Raw genomic sequence first — 18,049 nt, forward strand, 5'->3', positions numbered from 1 at the left:
TGAACCAGGCGAGGCAATCATCTGAGAAACCAAGGCTGTCGAGTCTGCCCATGAGGATGTGGTGATTGACAGAGTCGAAAGCCCTGGCCAGATCAATGAATACGGCTGCACAGTAATGTTTCTTATCGATGGCGTTTAGGACCTTGAGTGTGGCTGAGGTGCACCCATGACCAGCTCTGAAACCATAGCAGAGAAGGTATGGTGAGATTCGAAATGGTCTGTAATCTGTTTGTTGACTTGGCTTACGAAGACCTTAGAAAGGCATGGTAGGATAGATATAAGTCTGTAGCAGTTTGGGTCAAGAGTGTGTCCCCCTTTGAAGAGGGGGATGACCGCAGCTGCTTTCCAATCTTTGGCAATCTCAGACGACACGAAAGAGAAGTTGAACAGGCTAGTAATAGGGGTGGCAACAATTTCGGCAGATCATTTTAGAAAGCAAGGGTCCAGATTGTCTAGCCCGGCTGATTTGTAGGAGTCCAGATTTTGCAGCTCTTTCAGAACATCAGCTGACTGGATTTGGGAGAAGGAGAAATGGGGAAGGCTTGGGCGAGTTGCTGTTGGAGGTGCAGTGCTGTTGACCGGGGTAGGAGTAGCCAGGTGGAAAGCATGCCCAGCCGTAGAATAATGCTTATTGAAATTCTCAATTATAGTGGATTTATCAGTGGTGACAGTGTTTCCTATCCTCAGTGCAGTTGGCAGCTGGGAGGAGGTGTTCTTATTCTCCATGGACTTTACAGTGTCCCAGAACTTTTTTGAGTTAGTGTTGCAGGAAGCAAATTTCTGCTTGAAAAAGCTAACCTTGGCTTTTCTAACTACCTGTGTATAATGGTTTCTAGCTTCCCTGAACAGCTGCATATCACGGGGGCTGTTCGATGCTAATGCAGAACGCCATAGGATGTTTTTGTGTTGGTTAAGGGCAGTCAGGTCTGGGGAGAACCAAGGGCTATATCTGTTCCTGGTTCTACATTTCTTGAATGGGGCATGCTTATTTAAGATGGTTAGGAAGGCATTTAAAACAAATAACCAGATCAATATCCTTCCAGGATACCCCAGCCAGGTCGATTAGAAAGGCCTGCTCGCTGAAGTGTTTCCGGGAGCGTTTGACAGTGATGAGTGGAGGTCGTTTGACCGCTGACCCATTACGGATGCAGGCAATGAGGCAGTGATCGCTGAGATCTTGGTTGAAGACAGCAGAGGTGTATTTAGAGGGCAAGTTGGTTAGGATGATATCTATGAGGGTGCCCGTGTTTAAGGCTTTGGGGAGGTACCTGGTAGGTTCATTGATAATTTGTGTGAGATTGAGGGCATCAAGTTTAGATTGTAGGATGGCTGGGGTGTTAAGCATGTTCCAGTTTAGGTCGCCTAGCAGCACGAGCTCTGAAGATAGATGGGGGGCAATCAGCTCACATATGGTGTCCAGAGCACAGCTGGGGGCAGAGGGTGGTCTATAACAGGCAGCAACGGTGAGATACTTGTTTTTAGAGAGGTGGATTTTTAAAAGTAGAAGTTGAAATTGTTTGGGTACAGACCTGGATAGTAGGACAGAACTCTGCAGGCTATCTTTGCAGTAGATTGAAACACCGCCCCCTTTGGCAGTTCTATCTTGTCTGAAAATGTTGTAGTTTGGGATGAAAATTTCAGAATTTTTGGTGGTCTTCCTAAGCCAGGATTCAGACACAACTAGAACATCTGGGTTGGCAGAGTGTGCTAAAGCAGTGAATAAAACAAACTTAGGGAGGAGGCTTCTAATGTTAACATGCATGAAACCAGGGCTTTTACGGTTACAGAAGTCATCAAAAGAGAGCGCCTGGGGAATAGGAGTGGAGCTAGGCACTGCAGGGCCTGGATTCACCTCTACATCGCCAGAGGAACAGAGGAGGAGTAGGATAAGGGTATGGCTAAAAGCAATAAGAATTGGTCGTCTAGAATGTCTGGAACAGAGAGTAAAAGGAGGTTTCTGGGGGCGATACAATAGCTTCAAGGTATAATGTACAGACAAAGGTATGGTAGGATGTGAATACAGTGGAGATAAACCTAGGTATTGAGTGATGATGAGAGTGATATTGTCTCTAGAAACATCTTTGAAACCAGGAGATGTCATCGCATGTGTGGGTGGTGGAACTAATAGGTTGGATAAGGTATAGTGAGCAGGACTAGAGGCTCTACAGTGAAATAAGCCAATAAACACTAACCAGAACAGCAATGGACAAGGCATATTGACATTAAGGAGAGGTATGCTTAGTCGAGTGATCAAAAGGGTCCAGTGAGTAGTGAGGTTGGTTGGGGTCACGGCGATTTAGACATTAATATGGTCGAATCCGGAAACTATAATTTCGAAAACAGAACTTTTATTATTTCAGTGAAATACGGAACCGTTCAGTATTTTATCTAACGGGTGGCATCCATAAGTCTAAATATTGCTGTTACATTGCACAAATGTCATAATTATGTAAAATTCTGGCAAATTAGTTTGCAATGAGCCAGGCGGCCCAAACTGTTGCATATACCCTGACTCTGCGTGCAATGAACGCAAGAGAAGTGACACAATTGCACCTGGTTAAAATTGCCTGCTAACCTGGATTTCTTTTAGCTAAATATGCAGGTTTAAAAATATATACTTCTGTGTATTGATTTTAAGAAAGGCATGGATGTTTATGGTTAGGGACACGTTGGAGCAACGACAGTCCTTTTCCTCCCTATATTAAATTTACATTTACATTTAAGTCATTTAGCAGACGCTCTTATCCAGAGCGACTTACAAATTGGTGCATTCACCTTATAACACTTGCCCTAATGTCCCCTCTGCCTCAGGAAGATTCAACATACAGTCTGAAGTTTACGTACACCTTAGCCAAATACATTTAAACTCAGTTTTTCACAAATCCTGACATTTAATCCTAGTAAAAATGCCCTGTCTTTGTCAGTTAGGATCACCAGTTTATTTTAAGAATGTGAAATGTCAGAATAATAGTAGAGAGAAGGATTTATTTCAGCTTTTATTTCTCTCACCACATTCCCAGTGGGTCAAAAGATTACATACACTCAATTAGTATTTGGTAGCATTGCCTTTAAATTGTTTAACTTGGGTCAAACGTTTTGGGTAACCTTCCACAAGCTTCCCACAATAAGTTGGGTGAATTTTGGCCCATTCCTCCTGACAGAGTTGGTGTAATTGAGTCAGGTTTGTAGGCCTCCTTGCTCGAACACGCTTTTTCAGTTCTGCCCACAAATTTTCTATAGGATTGAGGTCAGGGATTTGTGATGGCCACTCCAATACCTTGACTTTGTTGTCCTTAAGCCATTTTGCCACAACTTTGGAAGTATGCTTGGGGTCATTGTCCATTTGGGAGATGTTGCTTCAATATATCAATATATCGTCTATTTGTGAAGTGCACCAGTCCCTCCTGCAGCAAAGCACCCCCACAACATAATGCTGCCACTCCCGTGCTTCACGGTTGGGATGGTGTTCTTCGGCTTGCAAGCCTCCCCCTTTTTCCTCCAAACATAATAAACGGCATTATGGCCTTACAGTTCTATTTCTGTTTCTTCAGACCAGAGGACATTTCTCCAAAAAGTATGATCTTTGTCCCCATGTGCAGTTGCAAACCAGTCTGTCTTTTTTATGGCGGTTTTGAAGCAGTGGCTTCTTCCTTGCTTAGCGGCCTTTCAGGTTATGTCGATATAGGACTCGTTTTACTGTGGATATAGATACTTTTGTACTTTTTTCCTCCAGCATCTCCACAAGGTCCTTTGCTGTTGTTCAGGGATTGATTTGCACTTTTCGCACCAAAGTACATTCATCTCTAGAAGACAGAATGCGTCTCCTTCCTGAGCGGTATGACAGCTGCGTGGTCCTATGGTGTTTATACTTGCGTGTTATTGTTTGTACAGATGAACATGGTACCTTCAGGCATTTGGAAATTGCTCCCAAGGATGAACCAGACTTGTGGAGGTCTACAATATTTTTCTGAGGTCTTGGCTGATTTCTTTTGATTTTCCTATTATGTCAAGCAAAGAGGCATTGGGTTTGAAGGTAGGCCTTGAAATACATCCACAGCTACACCTCCAATTGACTCAAATGATGTCAATTAGCCCATCAGAAGCTTCTAAAGCCATGACATTATTTTCTGGAATTTTCCAAGCTGTTTAAAGGCACAGTCAACTTAGTGTATGTAAACTTCTGACCCACTGGAATTGTGATACAGTGAATTCTAAGTTAAATAATCTGTCTGTAAACAATTGTTGGAAAAATTACTTGTGTCATGTCCTAACCGACTTGCCAAAACTATAGTTTGTTAACAAGAAATTTGTGGAGTGGTTGAAAAATGAGTTTTAATGACTCCAACCTAAGTGAATGTAAACTTCCGACTTCAACTGTACATGTAAAGCCCTCCCATAGAGACCCACTCACTGTGATTGACAGCTGAGGTGCCCCTGGAGTCAACCTGTTAAATACACACAATCAGAGTTCCAATCTCAAAATTCCTCCCCATCCATAAGGATATGAACTCGCTGAGCCAGTACTAGTCAGCCACACAGTTAGAACTCCTCCACCTATATGACCCATCTTCTGACCCATCTGTCACCAATGGGAGTGTCGTGTCGTGACTATCATTAATGTGTTTGACTGTTATTTTATAAAATAATTACATACCACGTTCAATCATTACGTGATTAAATTAATCATATAACAATGAATTAAATAGTAATCTGGGGCACCACGGGAAAAGTTATTTAACAAGTTACTATCTCCCGACTAAACTCTAAAGATATAAATATCTCTTACATCAGTCACAGTCAATTCATTCATTCTTTTTTAACCTTATCAGTCTCATTCTGAATATCGCAAAACTCTTGGATATCTGCACAAACCCTAGAATAAATGTTGAATCAGCGATATACAAATTGGCTTAATTATTTATTCACTAACTGACTAAATAATCACACAGAATTACATAAACACACAAACAGGATAGTTTACACATTGATTACTACACAATGCAATGAAAAGTCCCTAGGGGACTAAACCGATATGATGGCCTGAACACAAATTGGCGGATTCAAAAGAGAGGGAAAGGTAAAGCCAAAGGAATTCCATTATCGTACACACAGCTGATAACTATGCTCATGGAAATGCGAATACTTTGCACATGAACGGCCGCTCATTCGGAAAAATTGCAGTGTGCATATTTACGTCTGTATGTCTTTGCTGTCTCTCTGTTGACAACACTCGACCCATCTACGAGGAGTAATTAGATAGAAAGTCTCTGTTTATGTAAGTTTCTGGTTGTCCAACAGAGGTCACCATGTCCTTTGTAGCTGTAGCTTCTCTGTCTCGGAGTGTCTGTTAGACCGAATCTTCCACAGGAAGTGTTCGTTAGAATGGATCTTTCAGAGTACCACCCGGTGGTTCTCTGACGAGTTTACTAGACAAAAGTACTTAAACAGCTACAGACTGAATGTTCCTGTGTCGTCTTCTTCTCGAGAGAGAGTTTCATAGTTTCTAACCATTTCGTACCTTTCAGCTCACTCTGTCGGTCACATTGGTATAATATAGAGCTTGAACCATTTTACACAACCGTAGCAACCCGACAATGTACTGGCCTCTAGAGATTTAAATTCCTACCATTTCAACGTGCAGCCACACTCCACGTTTTTCTGGTCTCGTAGATTCTAGCCATTCGTGACGTCCGGTTCAACACCGTCCGCCTGCTTGGTGTAATATGTTAATATGTTAATGCACTCTGGCAAAAGTGGCATCCCATGACACCAACATAATGTCTCTGCTCACATGGTTGTGGTCACTGATTGGTTAAGATGTTATATGGAAAACTAGTCTCTCATTTGGAAGGCTAACATCACATTACGTCTTCTCACAAATAGTTTCATATTTAATCATATAAGTTCCACAACATTTAAATGTGAATCTGATAACTGGGATGTATACATTTGTAGAGGTACAGTTATTTAGTTATACCGTCCTTCATGATATCACAAAACAATAACTGTTGGACATTGTTATTCTTTAAATAACCATGGACTATTCCCAATGGGGCGGCAGGGTAGCCTAGTGGTTAGAGCGTTGGACTAGTAACTGGAAGGTTGCAAGTTCAAATCCCCGAGCTGACAAGGTACAAATCTGTCATTCTGCCCCTGAACAGGCAGTTAACCCACTGTTCCTAGCCATCATTGAAAATAAGAATTTGTTCTTAACTGACTTGCCTGGTTAAATAAAGGTAAAACAAAAAAAAGGTTTGGATTATAGAAATATTGTCCAGCCTTTTGATGTTGGAGTTTAGACGCCAGGAATCTCCTTGTAACAAAATGTTTCTTTCCTCTCCAACCTGCAGAGCCATAAAGCAGAGTTTCTACCATGTATTTAGGACCGTCATAAAACGGCCAACTTCACCCCTCTCCCCCTCTGTGGGAGAGAGAGGGCGCTGTAGAGCGGGCCCACTGTAACCTGATACTTCGGATCAGGAGAGTCATGACAGGAGGTGCATGTATTTGGGCTGAGCCACCCGACTTCGTTTTGGGAAAAACAACCTGGCACACTATTGCTTTGTGTGTGGACATTAGAGCAGCTTTCAACATACGAAACCTTTATTAAAGCAAGATGTGGCGTCTGTATTGGATTATTTTGTCTCTGCCGGCCGCTTCAGGTGGTGTTTAGGAAATGTTGACTCACCTTCCTAGAAGGGAAGAGCTTTGTCATGACAAACAGCCCTGATTGGACACCATGACCCTCCGAGAGCCAATCAGATTAGTTGTTTGTGCTGGGGGCGAGCGTCGGCTTGATCATCGATGACATGGTTCTGAAATGAGTTGCGGGGGGTTCGAATTAAATCTATTTGACTGCTGACGGCCTATTGGTATGTCTTCCTCTCTTCTTCTCCTCTGATACCATTGATCTCTTGCTCCATCTCTCCATCACTCTCCCTCCATCTACAGCACTATTAGCAGAGAGGAGACTGAGAGACTCACACTAATAGGCTATCTGCTGGGTTTTCCACAGTGTTTCAGCTCTCTATCTACCCTCTCTATTAGTTTCTAATTTCCTGTCTCTACCCCATCTTCATCATATCCCTTTCTCTGTTTCTATTTCTTGCTCACATTCTCTGCCCCTCCTCCCCCCTGGAGTCTTGTTTTCTTGTTTTTAGTCCTCCTCTCTGATATTGAAGTGTAATTAGTCTATAGTGAGGGACTCTCAGTCCCAGCCCGCTCATTCCCTCTTTCCCACCATGGGAGACAATAGAGGAGGGCCCCAGCACCCTCACTCTCGCTCCCGCACCCCGCTCCCCTGCATTTTCTCACACCCTCACCCCGCTCCCCTGCATTTTCTCACACCCTCACCCCCGCTCCCCTGCATTCTCTCACACCCTCACTCCAGCTCCCATGCATTCTCTCACACCCTCACTCCAGCTCCCATGCATTCTCTCACTCCCTCACTCCAGCTCCCATGCAGTCTCTCTCTCTCTCTCTCTCTCTCTCTCTCTCTCTCTCTCTCTCTCTCTCTCTCTCTCTCTCTCTCTCTCTCTCTCTCCAGGCCCAGTGACATAGGCTCCACAGAGCAGAGCTGTTTCTAGGTCATGCCAGTCTTTTATGAATAATAAAAGGAGTCTGCTTTAAAGGGAATTATTTATAGTTCTACACGTGAACGAGCTCACACATTCTCTCTCTCGGTTTCTCTACCTCCAATTTCTGTCTCTTTCTCTCCCTCTCTCTCGCCATGTCTATCCTTCTCTTTCACCCCTATCTTTCTCTTTCTTCCTCCCCACACTATCTCTCTCTCTGACTCTTCCCCTCTCTCTCTCTCTCTCTCTCTCTCTCTCTCTCATTATCTCTCTTATTTTCTCTCTCTCTCCATTGTCACCCTGCATCCCAGTCTTTTCTCAGCTCATTGGCCCTGGTGTGTCCCAGACAGACTGTAGATGAGCTACTGGGTGTGGTGGGCTGGGGTGGGGAGAGGAGAGGGGGATGGGGAGGGTTAGGCCAGCCAGAGAGAGGCCTGCTCTGCTATAGCTGCCTTCTGGGGACAGAAATTGATACAAAGTAAGGAGACTGAAGGGTGGCTTGAATACAACAGGCTTTAAGTGATCCTTAAACAGTACTTACAGTATGGCTTCAATAATGTAAGGGGGAAAAGTGTAGGGGGAGGAAGTTAAATCTCAGTAAGACAAAAATAATGGTGTTCCAAAAAAGGTCCAGTCGCCAGGACCATAAATACATATTCCATCTTGACACCGTTGCCCTAGAGCACACAAAAAACTAAACACGCCTCAGCCTAAACATCAGCGCCACAGGTAACTTCCACAAAGCTTTGAACGAGCTAAGAGACAAGGCAAGAAGGGCCTTCTAGGCAATCAAAAGGAACAGAAAATTCGACATACCAATTAGCATCTGGCTAAAAATACTTGAATCAGTTATAGAATCCATTGCCCTTTATGGTTGTGAGGTCAGGGGTCCGCTCACCAACCAAGATTTCACAAAATGGAACAAACACCAAATTGAGACTCTGCATGCAGAATTCTGCAAAAATATCCTTTGCGTACAACGTAGAACACCAAATAATGCATGCAGAGCAGAATTAGGCCGATACCCACTAATTATCAAAATACCGAAAAGAGATGTTCAATTCTACAACCACCTAAAAGGAAGCGATTCCCAAACCTTCCATAACAAAGCCATCACCTACAGAGAGATGAACCTGGAGAAGAGTCCCCTAAGCAAGCTGGTCCTGGGCCTCTGTTCACAAACACACCCCACAGAGCCGCAGGACAGCAGCACAATTAGACCCAACCAAATCATGAGAAAACAAAAAGATAATTACTTGACACATTGGAAAGAATGAACAAAAAAATAGAGCAAACTTGAATGCTATTTGGCCCTAAACAGAGAGTACTCAGTGGCAGAATACCTGACCACTGTGACTGACCCAAACTTAAGGAAAGCTTTGACTATGTACAGACTCAGTGACCATAGCCTTGTAGGCAGACCTGAGAAAGGCCGTTGTAGGTAGACATGGCTCTCAAGAGAAGACAGGCTATCTGCTCACTGCCCACAAAATGAGGTGGAAACTGAGCTGCACTTCCTAACCTGCCAAATGTATGACCATATTAGAGACACATATTTCCCTCAGATTACACAAATCCACCAAAAATTCTAAAACAAACCCAATTTTGATAAACTCCCATATCTACTGGGTGAAATACCACAGTGTGCTATCACAGCAGCAAAATTTGTGACCTATTGCCACAAGAAAGGGGCAACCAGAAGAACAAACACCATTGTAAATACAACTCATATTTATTTTGATTTACTTTTGTACTTAAAATATTTGCAAATCATTGCAACACTGTATATAGACATACAGTATATCACAAAAGTGAGTACACCCCTCACATTTTTGTAAATATTTGAGTATATCTTTTCATGTGACAACACTGAAGAAATGACACTTTGCTACAATGTAAAGTAGGGAGTGTACAGCTTGTATAACCGTGTAAATTTGCTGTCCCCTCAAAATAACTCAACACACAGCCATTAATGTCTAAACCGCTGGCAACAAAAGTGAGTACACCCCTAAGTGAAAATGTCCAAATTGGGCCCAAAGTGTCAATATTTTGTGTGGCCACCATAATTTTCCAGCACTGCCTTAACCCTCTTGGGCATGGAGTTCACCAGAGCTTCACAGGTTGCCACTGGAGTCCTCTTCCACTCCTCTATGACAACATTATGGAGCTGGTGGATGTTAGAGACCTTGCACTCCTCCACCTTCCGTTTGAGGATAACCCACAGATGCTCAATAGGGTTTAGGTCTGGAGACATGCTTGGCCAGTCCATCACCTTTACCCTCAGCTTCTTTAGCAAGGCAGTGGTCGTCTTGGAGATGTGTTTGGGGTCGTTATCATGTTGGAATACTGCCCTGCGCCCCAGTCTCCGAAGGGAGGGGATCATGCTCTGCTTCAGTATGTCACAGTACATGTTGGCATTCATGGTTCCCTCAATGAACTGTAGCTCCCCAGTGCCGGCAGCACTCATGCAGCCCCAGACCATGACACTCCCACCACCATGATTGACTGTAGGCAAGACACACTTGTCTTTGTACTCCTCACCTGGTTGCCTAGAGCTTGACACCATCTGAACCAAATAAGTTTACCTTGGTCTCATCAGACCACAGGACATGAATCCAGTAATCCATGTCCTTAGTCTGCTTGTCTTCAGCAAACTGTTTGCAGGCTTTCTTGTGCATCATCTTTAGAAGAGGCTTCCTTCTGGGACGACAGCCATGCAGACCAATTTGATGCAGTGTACGGCGTATGGTCTGAGCACTGACAGGCTGACCCCACACCCCTTCAACCTCTGCAGCAATGCTGGCAGCACTCATACGTCTATTTCCCAAAGACAACCTCTGGATATGACACTGAGCACGTGCACTCAACTTCTTTGGTCGACCATGGCGAGGCCTGTTCTGAGTGGAACCTGTCCAGTTAAACCGCTGTATGGTCTTGGCCACCGTGCTGCAGCTCAGTTTCAGGGTCTTGGCAATCTTCTTATAGCCCAGGCCATCTTTATGTAGAGCAACAATTCTTTTTTCAGATCCTCAGAGAGTTCTTTGCCATGAGGTGCATGTTGAACTTCCAGTGACCAGTCAGTATGAGGGCGTGTGAGAGCGATGACACCAAATTTAACAAACCTGACCCCCATTCACACCTGAGACCTTGTAACACTAACAAGTCACATGACACCGGGGAGGGAAAATGGCTAATTGGGCCCAATTTGGACATTTTCACTTAGGGGTGTACTCACTTTTGTTGCCAGCGGTTTAGACATTAATGGCTGTGTGTTGAGTTATTTTGAGGGGACAGCAAATTTACACTGTTATACAAGCTGTACACTCACTACTTTACATTGTAGCAAAGTGTCATTTCTTCAGTGTTGTCACATGAAAAGATATACTCAAATATTTACAAAAATGTGAGGGGTGTACTCACTTTTGTGATATACTGTAATATGAAATTTGAAATGTTTTTATTCTTTTGGAACTTCTGTGATTGTAATGTTTACTGTTTATTTTTATTTTTTATTTCACTTTTGTTTATTATTTATTTCAATCACTTTGGCAATGTTACCATATGTTTCCCATGACAATAAAGCCCTTACATTGAAATTGAATTGAGAAAGAGAGAGAGAGAGAGAGAACCCTGCAGAGACGAGAAGAGAAAGGACAGCTGGTCTGAGAGACAGGACCATTAAGGCCTTGCAGACCTATACACTTGGAGACTGAGGGAGAGAGGGAAGGAGGGAAGGAGGGAGAGAGGGAAGGAGGGAGAGAGGGAAGGAGGGAGAGAGGGAAGGAGGGAGTGAGGGATTGAGGGAAGGAGGGAGTGAGGGAAGGAGGGAGTGAGAGTGAAGGAGGGAGTGAGAGGGAAGGAGGGAGTGAGGGATGGAGGGAGTGAGAGGGAAGGAGTGAGTGAGGGAAGGAGGGAGTGAGGGAAGGAGGGAGTGAGAGGGAAGGAGGGAGAGAGGGAAGGAGAGAGTGAGAGGGAAGGAGGGAGTGAGAGGGAAGGAGGGAGTGAGAGGGAAGGAGGGAGAAAGAGGGAAGGAGGGAGAGAGGGAAGGAGAGAGTGAGAGGGAAGGAGGGAGTGAGAGGGAAGGAGGGAGTGAGAGGGAAGGAGGGAGAGAGAGGGAAGGAGGGAGGGAGTGAGAGGGAAGGAGGGAGGGAGTGAGAGGGAAGGAGGGAGGGAGTGAGAGGGAAGGAGGGAGGGAGTGAGAGGGAAGGAGGGAGGGAGTGAGAGGGAAGGAGGGAGGGAGTGAGAGGGAAGGAGGGAGAAAGAGGGAAGGAGGGAGTGAGAGGGAAGGAGGGAGAGAGAGGGAAGGAGAGAGGGAGGGAGGGAGTGAGAGGGAAGGAGGGAGGGAGTGAGAGGGAAGGAGGGAGTGAGAGGGAAGGAGGGAGTGAGAGGGAAGGAAGGAGGGAGGGAGTGAGAGGGAAGGAGGGAGGGAGTGAGAGGGAAGGAGGGAGTGAGGGAAGGCGGGAGGGAGTGAGAGGGAAGGAGGGAATGAGAGGGAAGGAGGGAGTGTGAGGGAAGGAGGGAGTGAGAGGGAAGGAGATTGGAGACACAAAGGGATGAGGGGATGAAGAGAAACAGAGAGGGATTAGCCAGTCCTTATGATAGAAGCCTCATGGCTGGCTGAACAGACACTACAGTACATCATAGAGGAAGGTCAACCAGATTCATCTGGAAATGTAGGATGTCTGTTCCTGCCTTGCTGGCATACAGTAATCCCACTCTCCTTCATTCACCCCTTGCCTGTGTGTGTACGTGTGTGTATTATTACTAGAGTGCTGGTATGCGATGGTCCCACTATAATCCAGGCGGAAGAGAGACTGTATTCCCACAGTCATTAATTAAACATGTTTATAATCTGTTTATTGTCTCACACGTGCGTGCGCACATATCTACCTACACACACACACACACACATCTCTATATCTCTCTCTGTCTCTCTCTCTCTCTCTCTGTCTCTCTCTCTCTCTCTCTGTGTGTGTAGAATTCTGGGTAATAGAGTCTCACTGCATTGCTCTATTCAGATAATAATTCGATGTCTCTATCTCCTCTCATTGTCTTCAGAATGGGAACAATAATACCGGCAGTTTAGCCTGAGTACCTTTCTATCTAATGCCGTAAAACCAGCAGAATTCATTGAAATTTGATTTTTTTCTAAAGCTAGTTAATCGCTCCAGGCATTACCTTCTTACACAGCTAAGTGAATAGATGATGCCATTCTCTCTCCTATCCACTCCTCAGGACTAACAGCACCCGTGAACTGGTGTGTAGAGTATTGGCCTTGAGTGGAGCGTGTTCCAACCCGTACCCTCTCCCTCCCCTTGTTCATATAGTTACCACTGTATGAATGTAAAATAGAATCATACTGGAGAACGTTCTGGTCAAAGACAGTATGGCTGTTATGCTTGGATGCTGTGTTGTTCTGGAGTCTAAAAGTCTGACGGTCTCTCTCTCTCTGTGTGTTTCTCTCATGCAGGGCCTTGTTCTCATATGAGGGCAACAGCAATGATTTGACTCTGGCATCATCAGGAGGTAAGCGAACTCCACCATGAGATCTGAAGATGATTGATTGTTGTTCTGGTTGATTTGTTTCCACTGTACTCTCTGTGCCTCTTGCATTGATAACATGTATGGAGATGAGGGTAAAGAGCCTGCAACGGACTAATAATGACTGTTTGTCTGGAGGGGAAATGTGTCAGCAGAGGGCATACTCACTAGCTTTGAGGCCTCCATTGAAGGTGACAGCCAGCCATTGTTGTCGGTGTTAACAATCACATGAAAAGGAAATCATGTTTTGTTGAGATGCTAACTATTCCATTAGGAAGGCATAATCATTATTACATTTTTGTACATTTGACATTTTAGTCATTAAGTCATTTACAGGAGCGATTAGGGTTACGTTTTTTTACCTAGTGGGCTCGAGGATTTAAACCAGTGATCTATCGGTTGCAGGTCCACGCAAAGTTGATTATTATGCCTGTTAATAACAGTGATCCATATCTCCTCACACTGCTCTGTTAATCAAGTCTGGGAGACCAGCTTGGCCTGGTCTTGTGAGATACACTATTAGTGGAGGGTTGGAACCTGGGAAAGCTCTGGGATACACAGCATCCCACACACGAAGCATGATTTATTGCCATGCATATGATGGTGGTAAGGCAGACCTATCAGTCATCCTATTGGTGTAGAGTAGGTGGAGTGGACGGGCTGGACCAGTGAGACCTGACTCTGATTGGACAGATGGGGTTTGGAGTGTGTTTGTGAGTGTGTGATGGCATTGGTGTCAGCTCTGTTCACTTGCGTTGGAGCAGTCAGGTGTGAGTGTGGGCGTCTGTCTCAGGGCTCATCATGACCCTGTTTAGGACGCAAGTCTGTGTTTATGTGTCTGCACTCTAGTCCCCATCCTACTTGACCCAACCACAGTCAGCGGTCTTTCCATCTCAATACATTTACCATCGAAGAGATGTTAATGTTTCAACAGCTCATTGTTACAGTTGACAACAGCTCATTGTTACAGTTGACAACAGCTCATTGTTACAGTTGACAACAGCTCATTGTTAAAGTTGACAACAGCTCATTGTTACAGTTGACAACAGCTCATTGTTACAGTTGACAACAGCTCATTGTTACAGTTGACAACAGCTCATTGTTACAGTTGACAACAGCTCATTGTTACAGTTGACAACAGCTCATTGTTACAGTTGACAACAGCTCATTGTTACAGTTGACAACAGCTCATTGTTACAGTTGACAACAGCTCATTGTTACAGTTGACAACAGCTCATTGGAAGTTGCCTATTTTCAATGCTACCAGACTGCAGCTCTCCTCAGTGTAAGTCATGAAGGAAATGCATCAGCCCACCAACCAGTCAGAACTATCAATATCAAGCTATTGAATGATTATATTGGATGGTAGCGGTAAGGATCATATAGGGCAGAGAGCTGCTGATGGGGCGGCAGGGTAGCCTAGTGGTTAGTGCGTTGGGCTAGTAACCGGAAGGTTGCAAGTTCAAACCCTGAGCTGACATGGTACAAATCTGTCGTTCTGCCCCTGAACAGGCAGTTAAACCTAGGCGGTCATTGAAAATAAGAATTTGTTCTTAACTGACTTGCCTAGATAAATAAAAGGTGAAATAGAAAGTGAACTATCATACAACCTGGCTGGTTCCACCAGGCTAGTTTGTACCTGGAACATAATACCGTAGGAGCATTGAACTGTGAGTCGCTGAAGAGCACTGGGCCACATAATGTGGAGGAGGACATAGACTGTGTCAGTGTGAATGGTCAGATCAGCCTTGAGATGGTAGTGATGTGTTTTTCTGTAAACACGACCTCTCATTCTTCTCATCAGTTTTTTCTCCCTCCGATTCCACCCTCCTCTCCCTCTCCTCGTCTTCCTCCTACTCTCCTTACCCCTCCTCTCTCTCCCCCTCTTCTCCTCCTCCCCTTCTCCTCTAGCTGGAGGTCTACCAGAGATCACAGTGACCTTCGATAATGGCCGGGTCATGTACGGCTTCTGCAGCCTGAAGGAGCCCATGGCCGCACTGCTGCGCTACGTCCTCATCAACTGGGTGAGACTGTGTGTGTGTGTGTGTGTGTGTGTGTGTGTGTGTGTGTGTGTGTGTGTGTGTGTGTGTGTGTGTGTGTGTGTGTGTGTGTGTGTGTGTGTGTGTGTGTGTGTGTGTGTGTGTGTGTGTGTGCGTCTGTGCATAGGTGTGCATGTGTGCGTTAGTACAGTATATGTATGTCTATAAATGTGTGTGTTTGTGCAGTTAATGTAGGTCTACAAATGTGTGTGTACTGTACATGTGTAACAACATCTGTATGACTCTATAGGTAAACTGTATGTGTCCATTCAGCCCTCCCTCCCTCCTGTCAGTGTGTCCACTCAGCCCTCCCTCTCCCTCCTGTCAGTGTGTCCATTCAGCCCTCCCTCTCCCTCCTGTCAGTGTGTCCACTCAGCCCTCCCTCTCCCTCCTGTCAGTGTGTGTCCATTCAGCCCTCCCTCTCCCTCCTATCAGTGTGTCCATTCAGCCCTCCCTCCCTCCTGTCAGTGTGTCCAATCAGCCCTCCCTCTCCCTCCTGTCAGTGTGTCCACTCAGCCCTCCCTCCCTCCTGTCAGTGTGTGTCCATTCAGCCCTCCCTCTCCCTCATGTCAGTGTGTGTCCATTCAGCCCTCCCTCTCCCTCCTGTCAGTGTGTCCATTCAGCCTTCCCTCTCCCTCCTGTCAGTGTGTCCATTCAGCCCTCCCTCTCCCTCCTGTCAGTGTGTCCATTCAGCCCTCCCTCCCTCCTGTCAGTGTGTGTCCATTCAGCCCTCCCTCTCCCTCATGTCAGTGTGTGTCCATTCAGCCCTCCCTCTCCCTCCTGTCAGTGTGTCCATTCAGCCTTCCCTCTCCCTCCTGTCAGTGTGTCCATTCAGCCCTCCCTCTCCCTCCTGTCAGTGTGTCCATTCAGCCCTCCCTCCCTCCTGTCAGTGTGTGTCCATTCAGCTCTCCCTCTCCCTCCTGTCAGTGTGTCCATTCAGCCCTCCCTCTCCCTCCTGTCAGTGTGTCCATTCAGCCCTCCCTCCCTCCTGTCAGTGTCCATTCAGCCCTCCCTCTCCCTCCTGTCAGTGTGTCCATTCAGCCCTCCCTCTCCCTCCTGTCAGTGTGTCCATTCAGCCCTCCCTCTCCCTCCTGTCAGTGTCCATTCAGCCCTCCCTCTCCCTCCTGTCAGTGTCCATTCAGCCCTCCATCTCCCTCCTGTCAGTGTGTCCACTCAGCCCTCCCTCCCTCCTGTCAGTGTGTCCATCCAGCCCTCCCTCTCCCTCCTGTCAGTGTGTGTCCATTCAGCCCTCCCTCTCCCTCATGTCAGTGTGTCCATTCAGCCCTCCCTCTCCCTCCTGTCAGTGTGTCCATTCAGCCCTCCCTCTCCCTCATGTCAGTGTGTCCATTCAGCCCTCCCTCTCCCTCATGTCAGTGTGTGTCCATTCAGCCCTCCCTCTCCCTCATGTCAGTGTGTCCACTCAGCCCTCCATCTCCCTCCTGTCAGTGTGTCCACTCAGCCCTCCCTCTCCCTCCTGTCAGTGTGTCCATTCAGCCCTCCCTCTCCCTCATGTCAGTGTGTGTCCATTCAGCCCTCCCTCTCCCTCATGTCAATGTGTCCACTCAGCCCTCCATCTCCCTCCTGTCAGTGTGTCCATTCAGCCCTCCCTCTCCCTCCTATCAGTGTGTGTCCATTCAGCCCTCCCTCTCCCTCATGTCAGTGTGTCCATTCAGCCCTCCCTCTCCCTCCTGTCAGTGTGTCCATTCAGCCCTCCCTCTCCCTCATGTCAGTGTGTCCACTCAGCCCTCCATCTCCCTCCTGTCAGTGTGTGTCCATTCAGCCCTCCATCTCCCTCCTGTCAGTGTGTGTCCATTCAGCCCTCCCTCTCCCTCCTGTCAGTGTGTCCATTCAGCCCTCCCTCTCCCTCATGTCAGTGTGTGTCCATTCAGCCCTCCCTCTCCCTCCTGTCAGTGTGTCCATTCAGCCCTCCCTCTCCCTCCTGTCAGTGTGTGTCCATTCAGCCCTCCCTCTCCCTCCTGTCAGTGTGTCCATTCAGCCCTCCCTCTCCCTCCTGTCAGTGTGTGTCCACTCAGCCCTCCATCTCCCTCCTGTCAGTGTGTCCATTCAGCCCTCCCTCTCCCTCCTATCAGTGTGTGTCCATTCAGCCCTCCCTCTCCCTCATGTCAGTGTGTCCATTCAGCCCTCCCTCTCCCTCCTGTCAGTGTGTCCATTCAGCCCTCCCTCTCCCTCCTGTCAGTGTGTCCACTCAGCCCTCCATCTCCCTCCTGTCAGTGTGTGTCCATTCAGCCCTCCATCTCCCTCCTGTCAGTGTGTGTCCATTCAGCCCTCCATCTCCCTCCTGTCAGTGTGTGTCCATTCAGCCCTCCATCTCCCTCCTGTCAGTGTGTGTCCATTCAGCCCTCCCTCTCCCTCATGTCAGTGTGTCCACTCAGCCCTCCATCTCCCTCCTGTCAGTGTGTGTCCATTCAGCCCTCCATCTCCCTCCTGTCAGTGTGTGTCCATTCAGCCCTCCATCTCCCTCCTGTCAGTGTGTGTCCATTCAGCCCTCCCTCTCCCTCATGTCAGTGTGTCCATTCAGCCCTCCCTCTCCCTCCTGTCAGTGTGTCCATTCAGCCCTCCCTCTCCCTCATGTCAGTGTGTCCACCCAGCCCTCCATCTCCCTCCTGTCAGTGTGTCCATTCAGCCCTCCCTCTCCCTCCTGTCAGTGTGTCCATTCAGCCCTCCCTCTCCCTCATGTCAGTGTGTCCATTCAGCCCTCCATCTCCCTCCTGTCAGTGTGTCCATTCAGCCCTCCCTCTCCCTCATGTCAGTGTGTCCATTCAGCCCTCCCTCTCCCTCATGTCAGTGTGTCCATTCAGCCCTCCCTCTCCCTCATGTCAGTGTGTGTCCATTCAGCCCTCCATCTCCCTCCTGTCAGTGTGTCCATTCAGCCCT

At 46.8% G+C, this 18,049-nt stretch overlaps 1 protein-coding gene across 4 annotated transcripts in view; it reads left to right on the plus strand.

Annotated features, from left to right (window-relative positions):
- Positions 1-18,049, plus strand: part of LOC118378502 (drebrin-like) — a 127,142-nt gene that overhangs the window by 76,034 nt on the left and 33,059 nt on the right. For all 4 annotated transcript variants that reach the window (XM_052456979.1, XM_052456981.1, XM_052456980.1 and 1 more), the window contains exons 2-3: positions 13,045-13,100; positions 15,027-15,139. In XM_052456979.1, coding sequence (XP_052312939.1) covers positions 13,045-13,100; positions 15,027-15,139 — 169 coding nt within the window. The remainder of the gene's footprint in view (positions 1-13,044; positions 13,101-15,026; positions 15,140-18,049) is intronic.

Source organism: Oncorhynchus keta, chromosome 11, assembly GCF_023373465.1.
Source record: "Oncorhynchus keta strain PuntledgeMale-10-30-2019 chromosome 11, Oket_V2, whole genome shotgun sequence".
Lineage (NCBI taxonomy): Eukaryota > Metazoa > Chordata > Actinopteri > Salmoniformes > Salmonidae > Oncorhynchus > Oncorhynchus keta.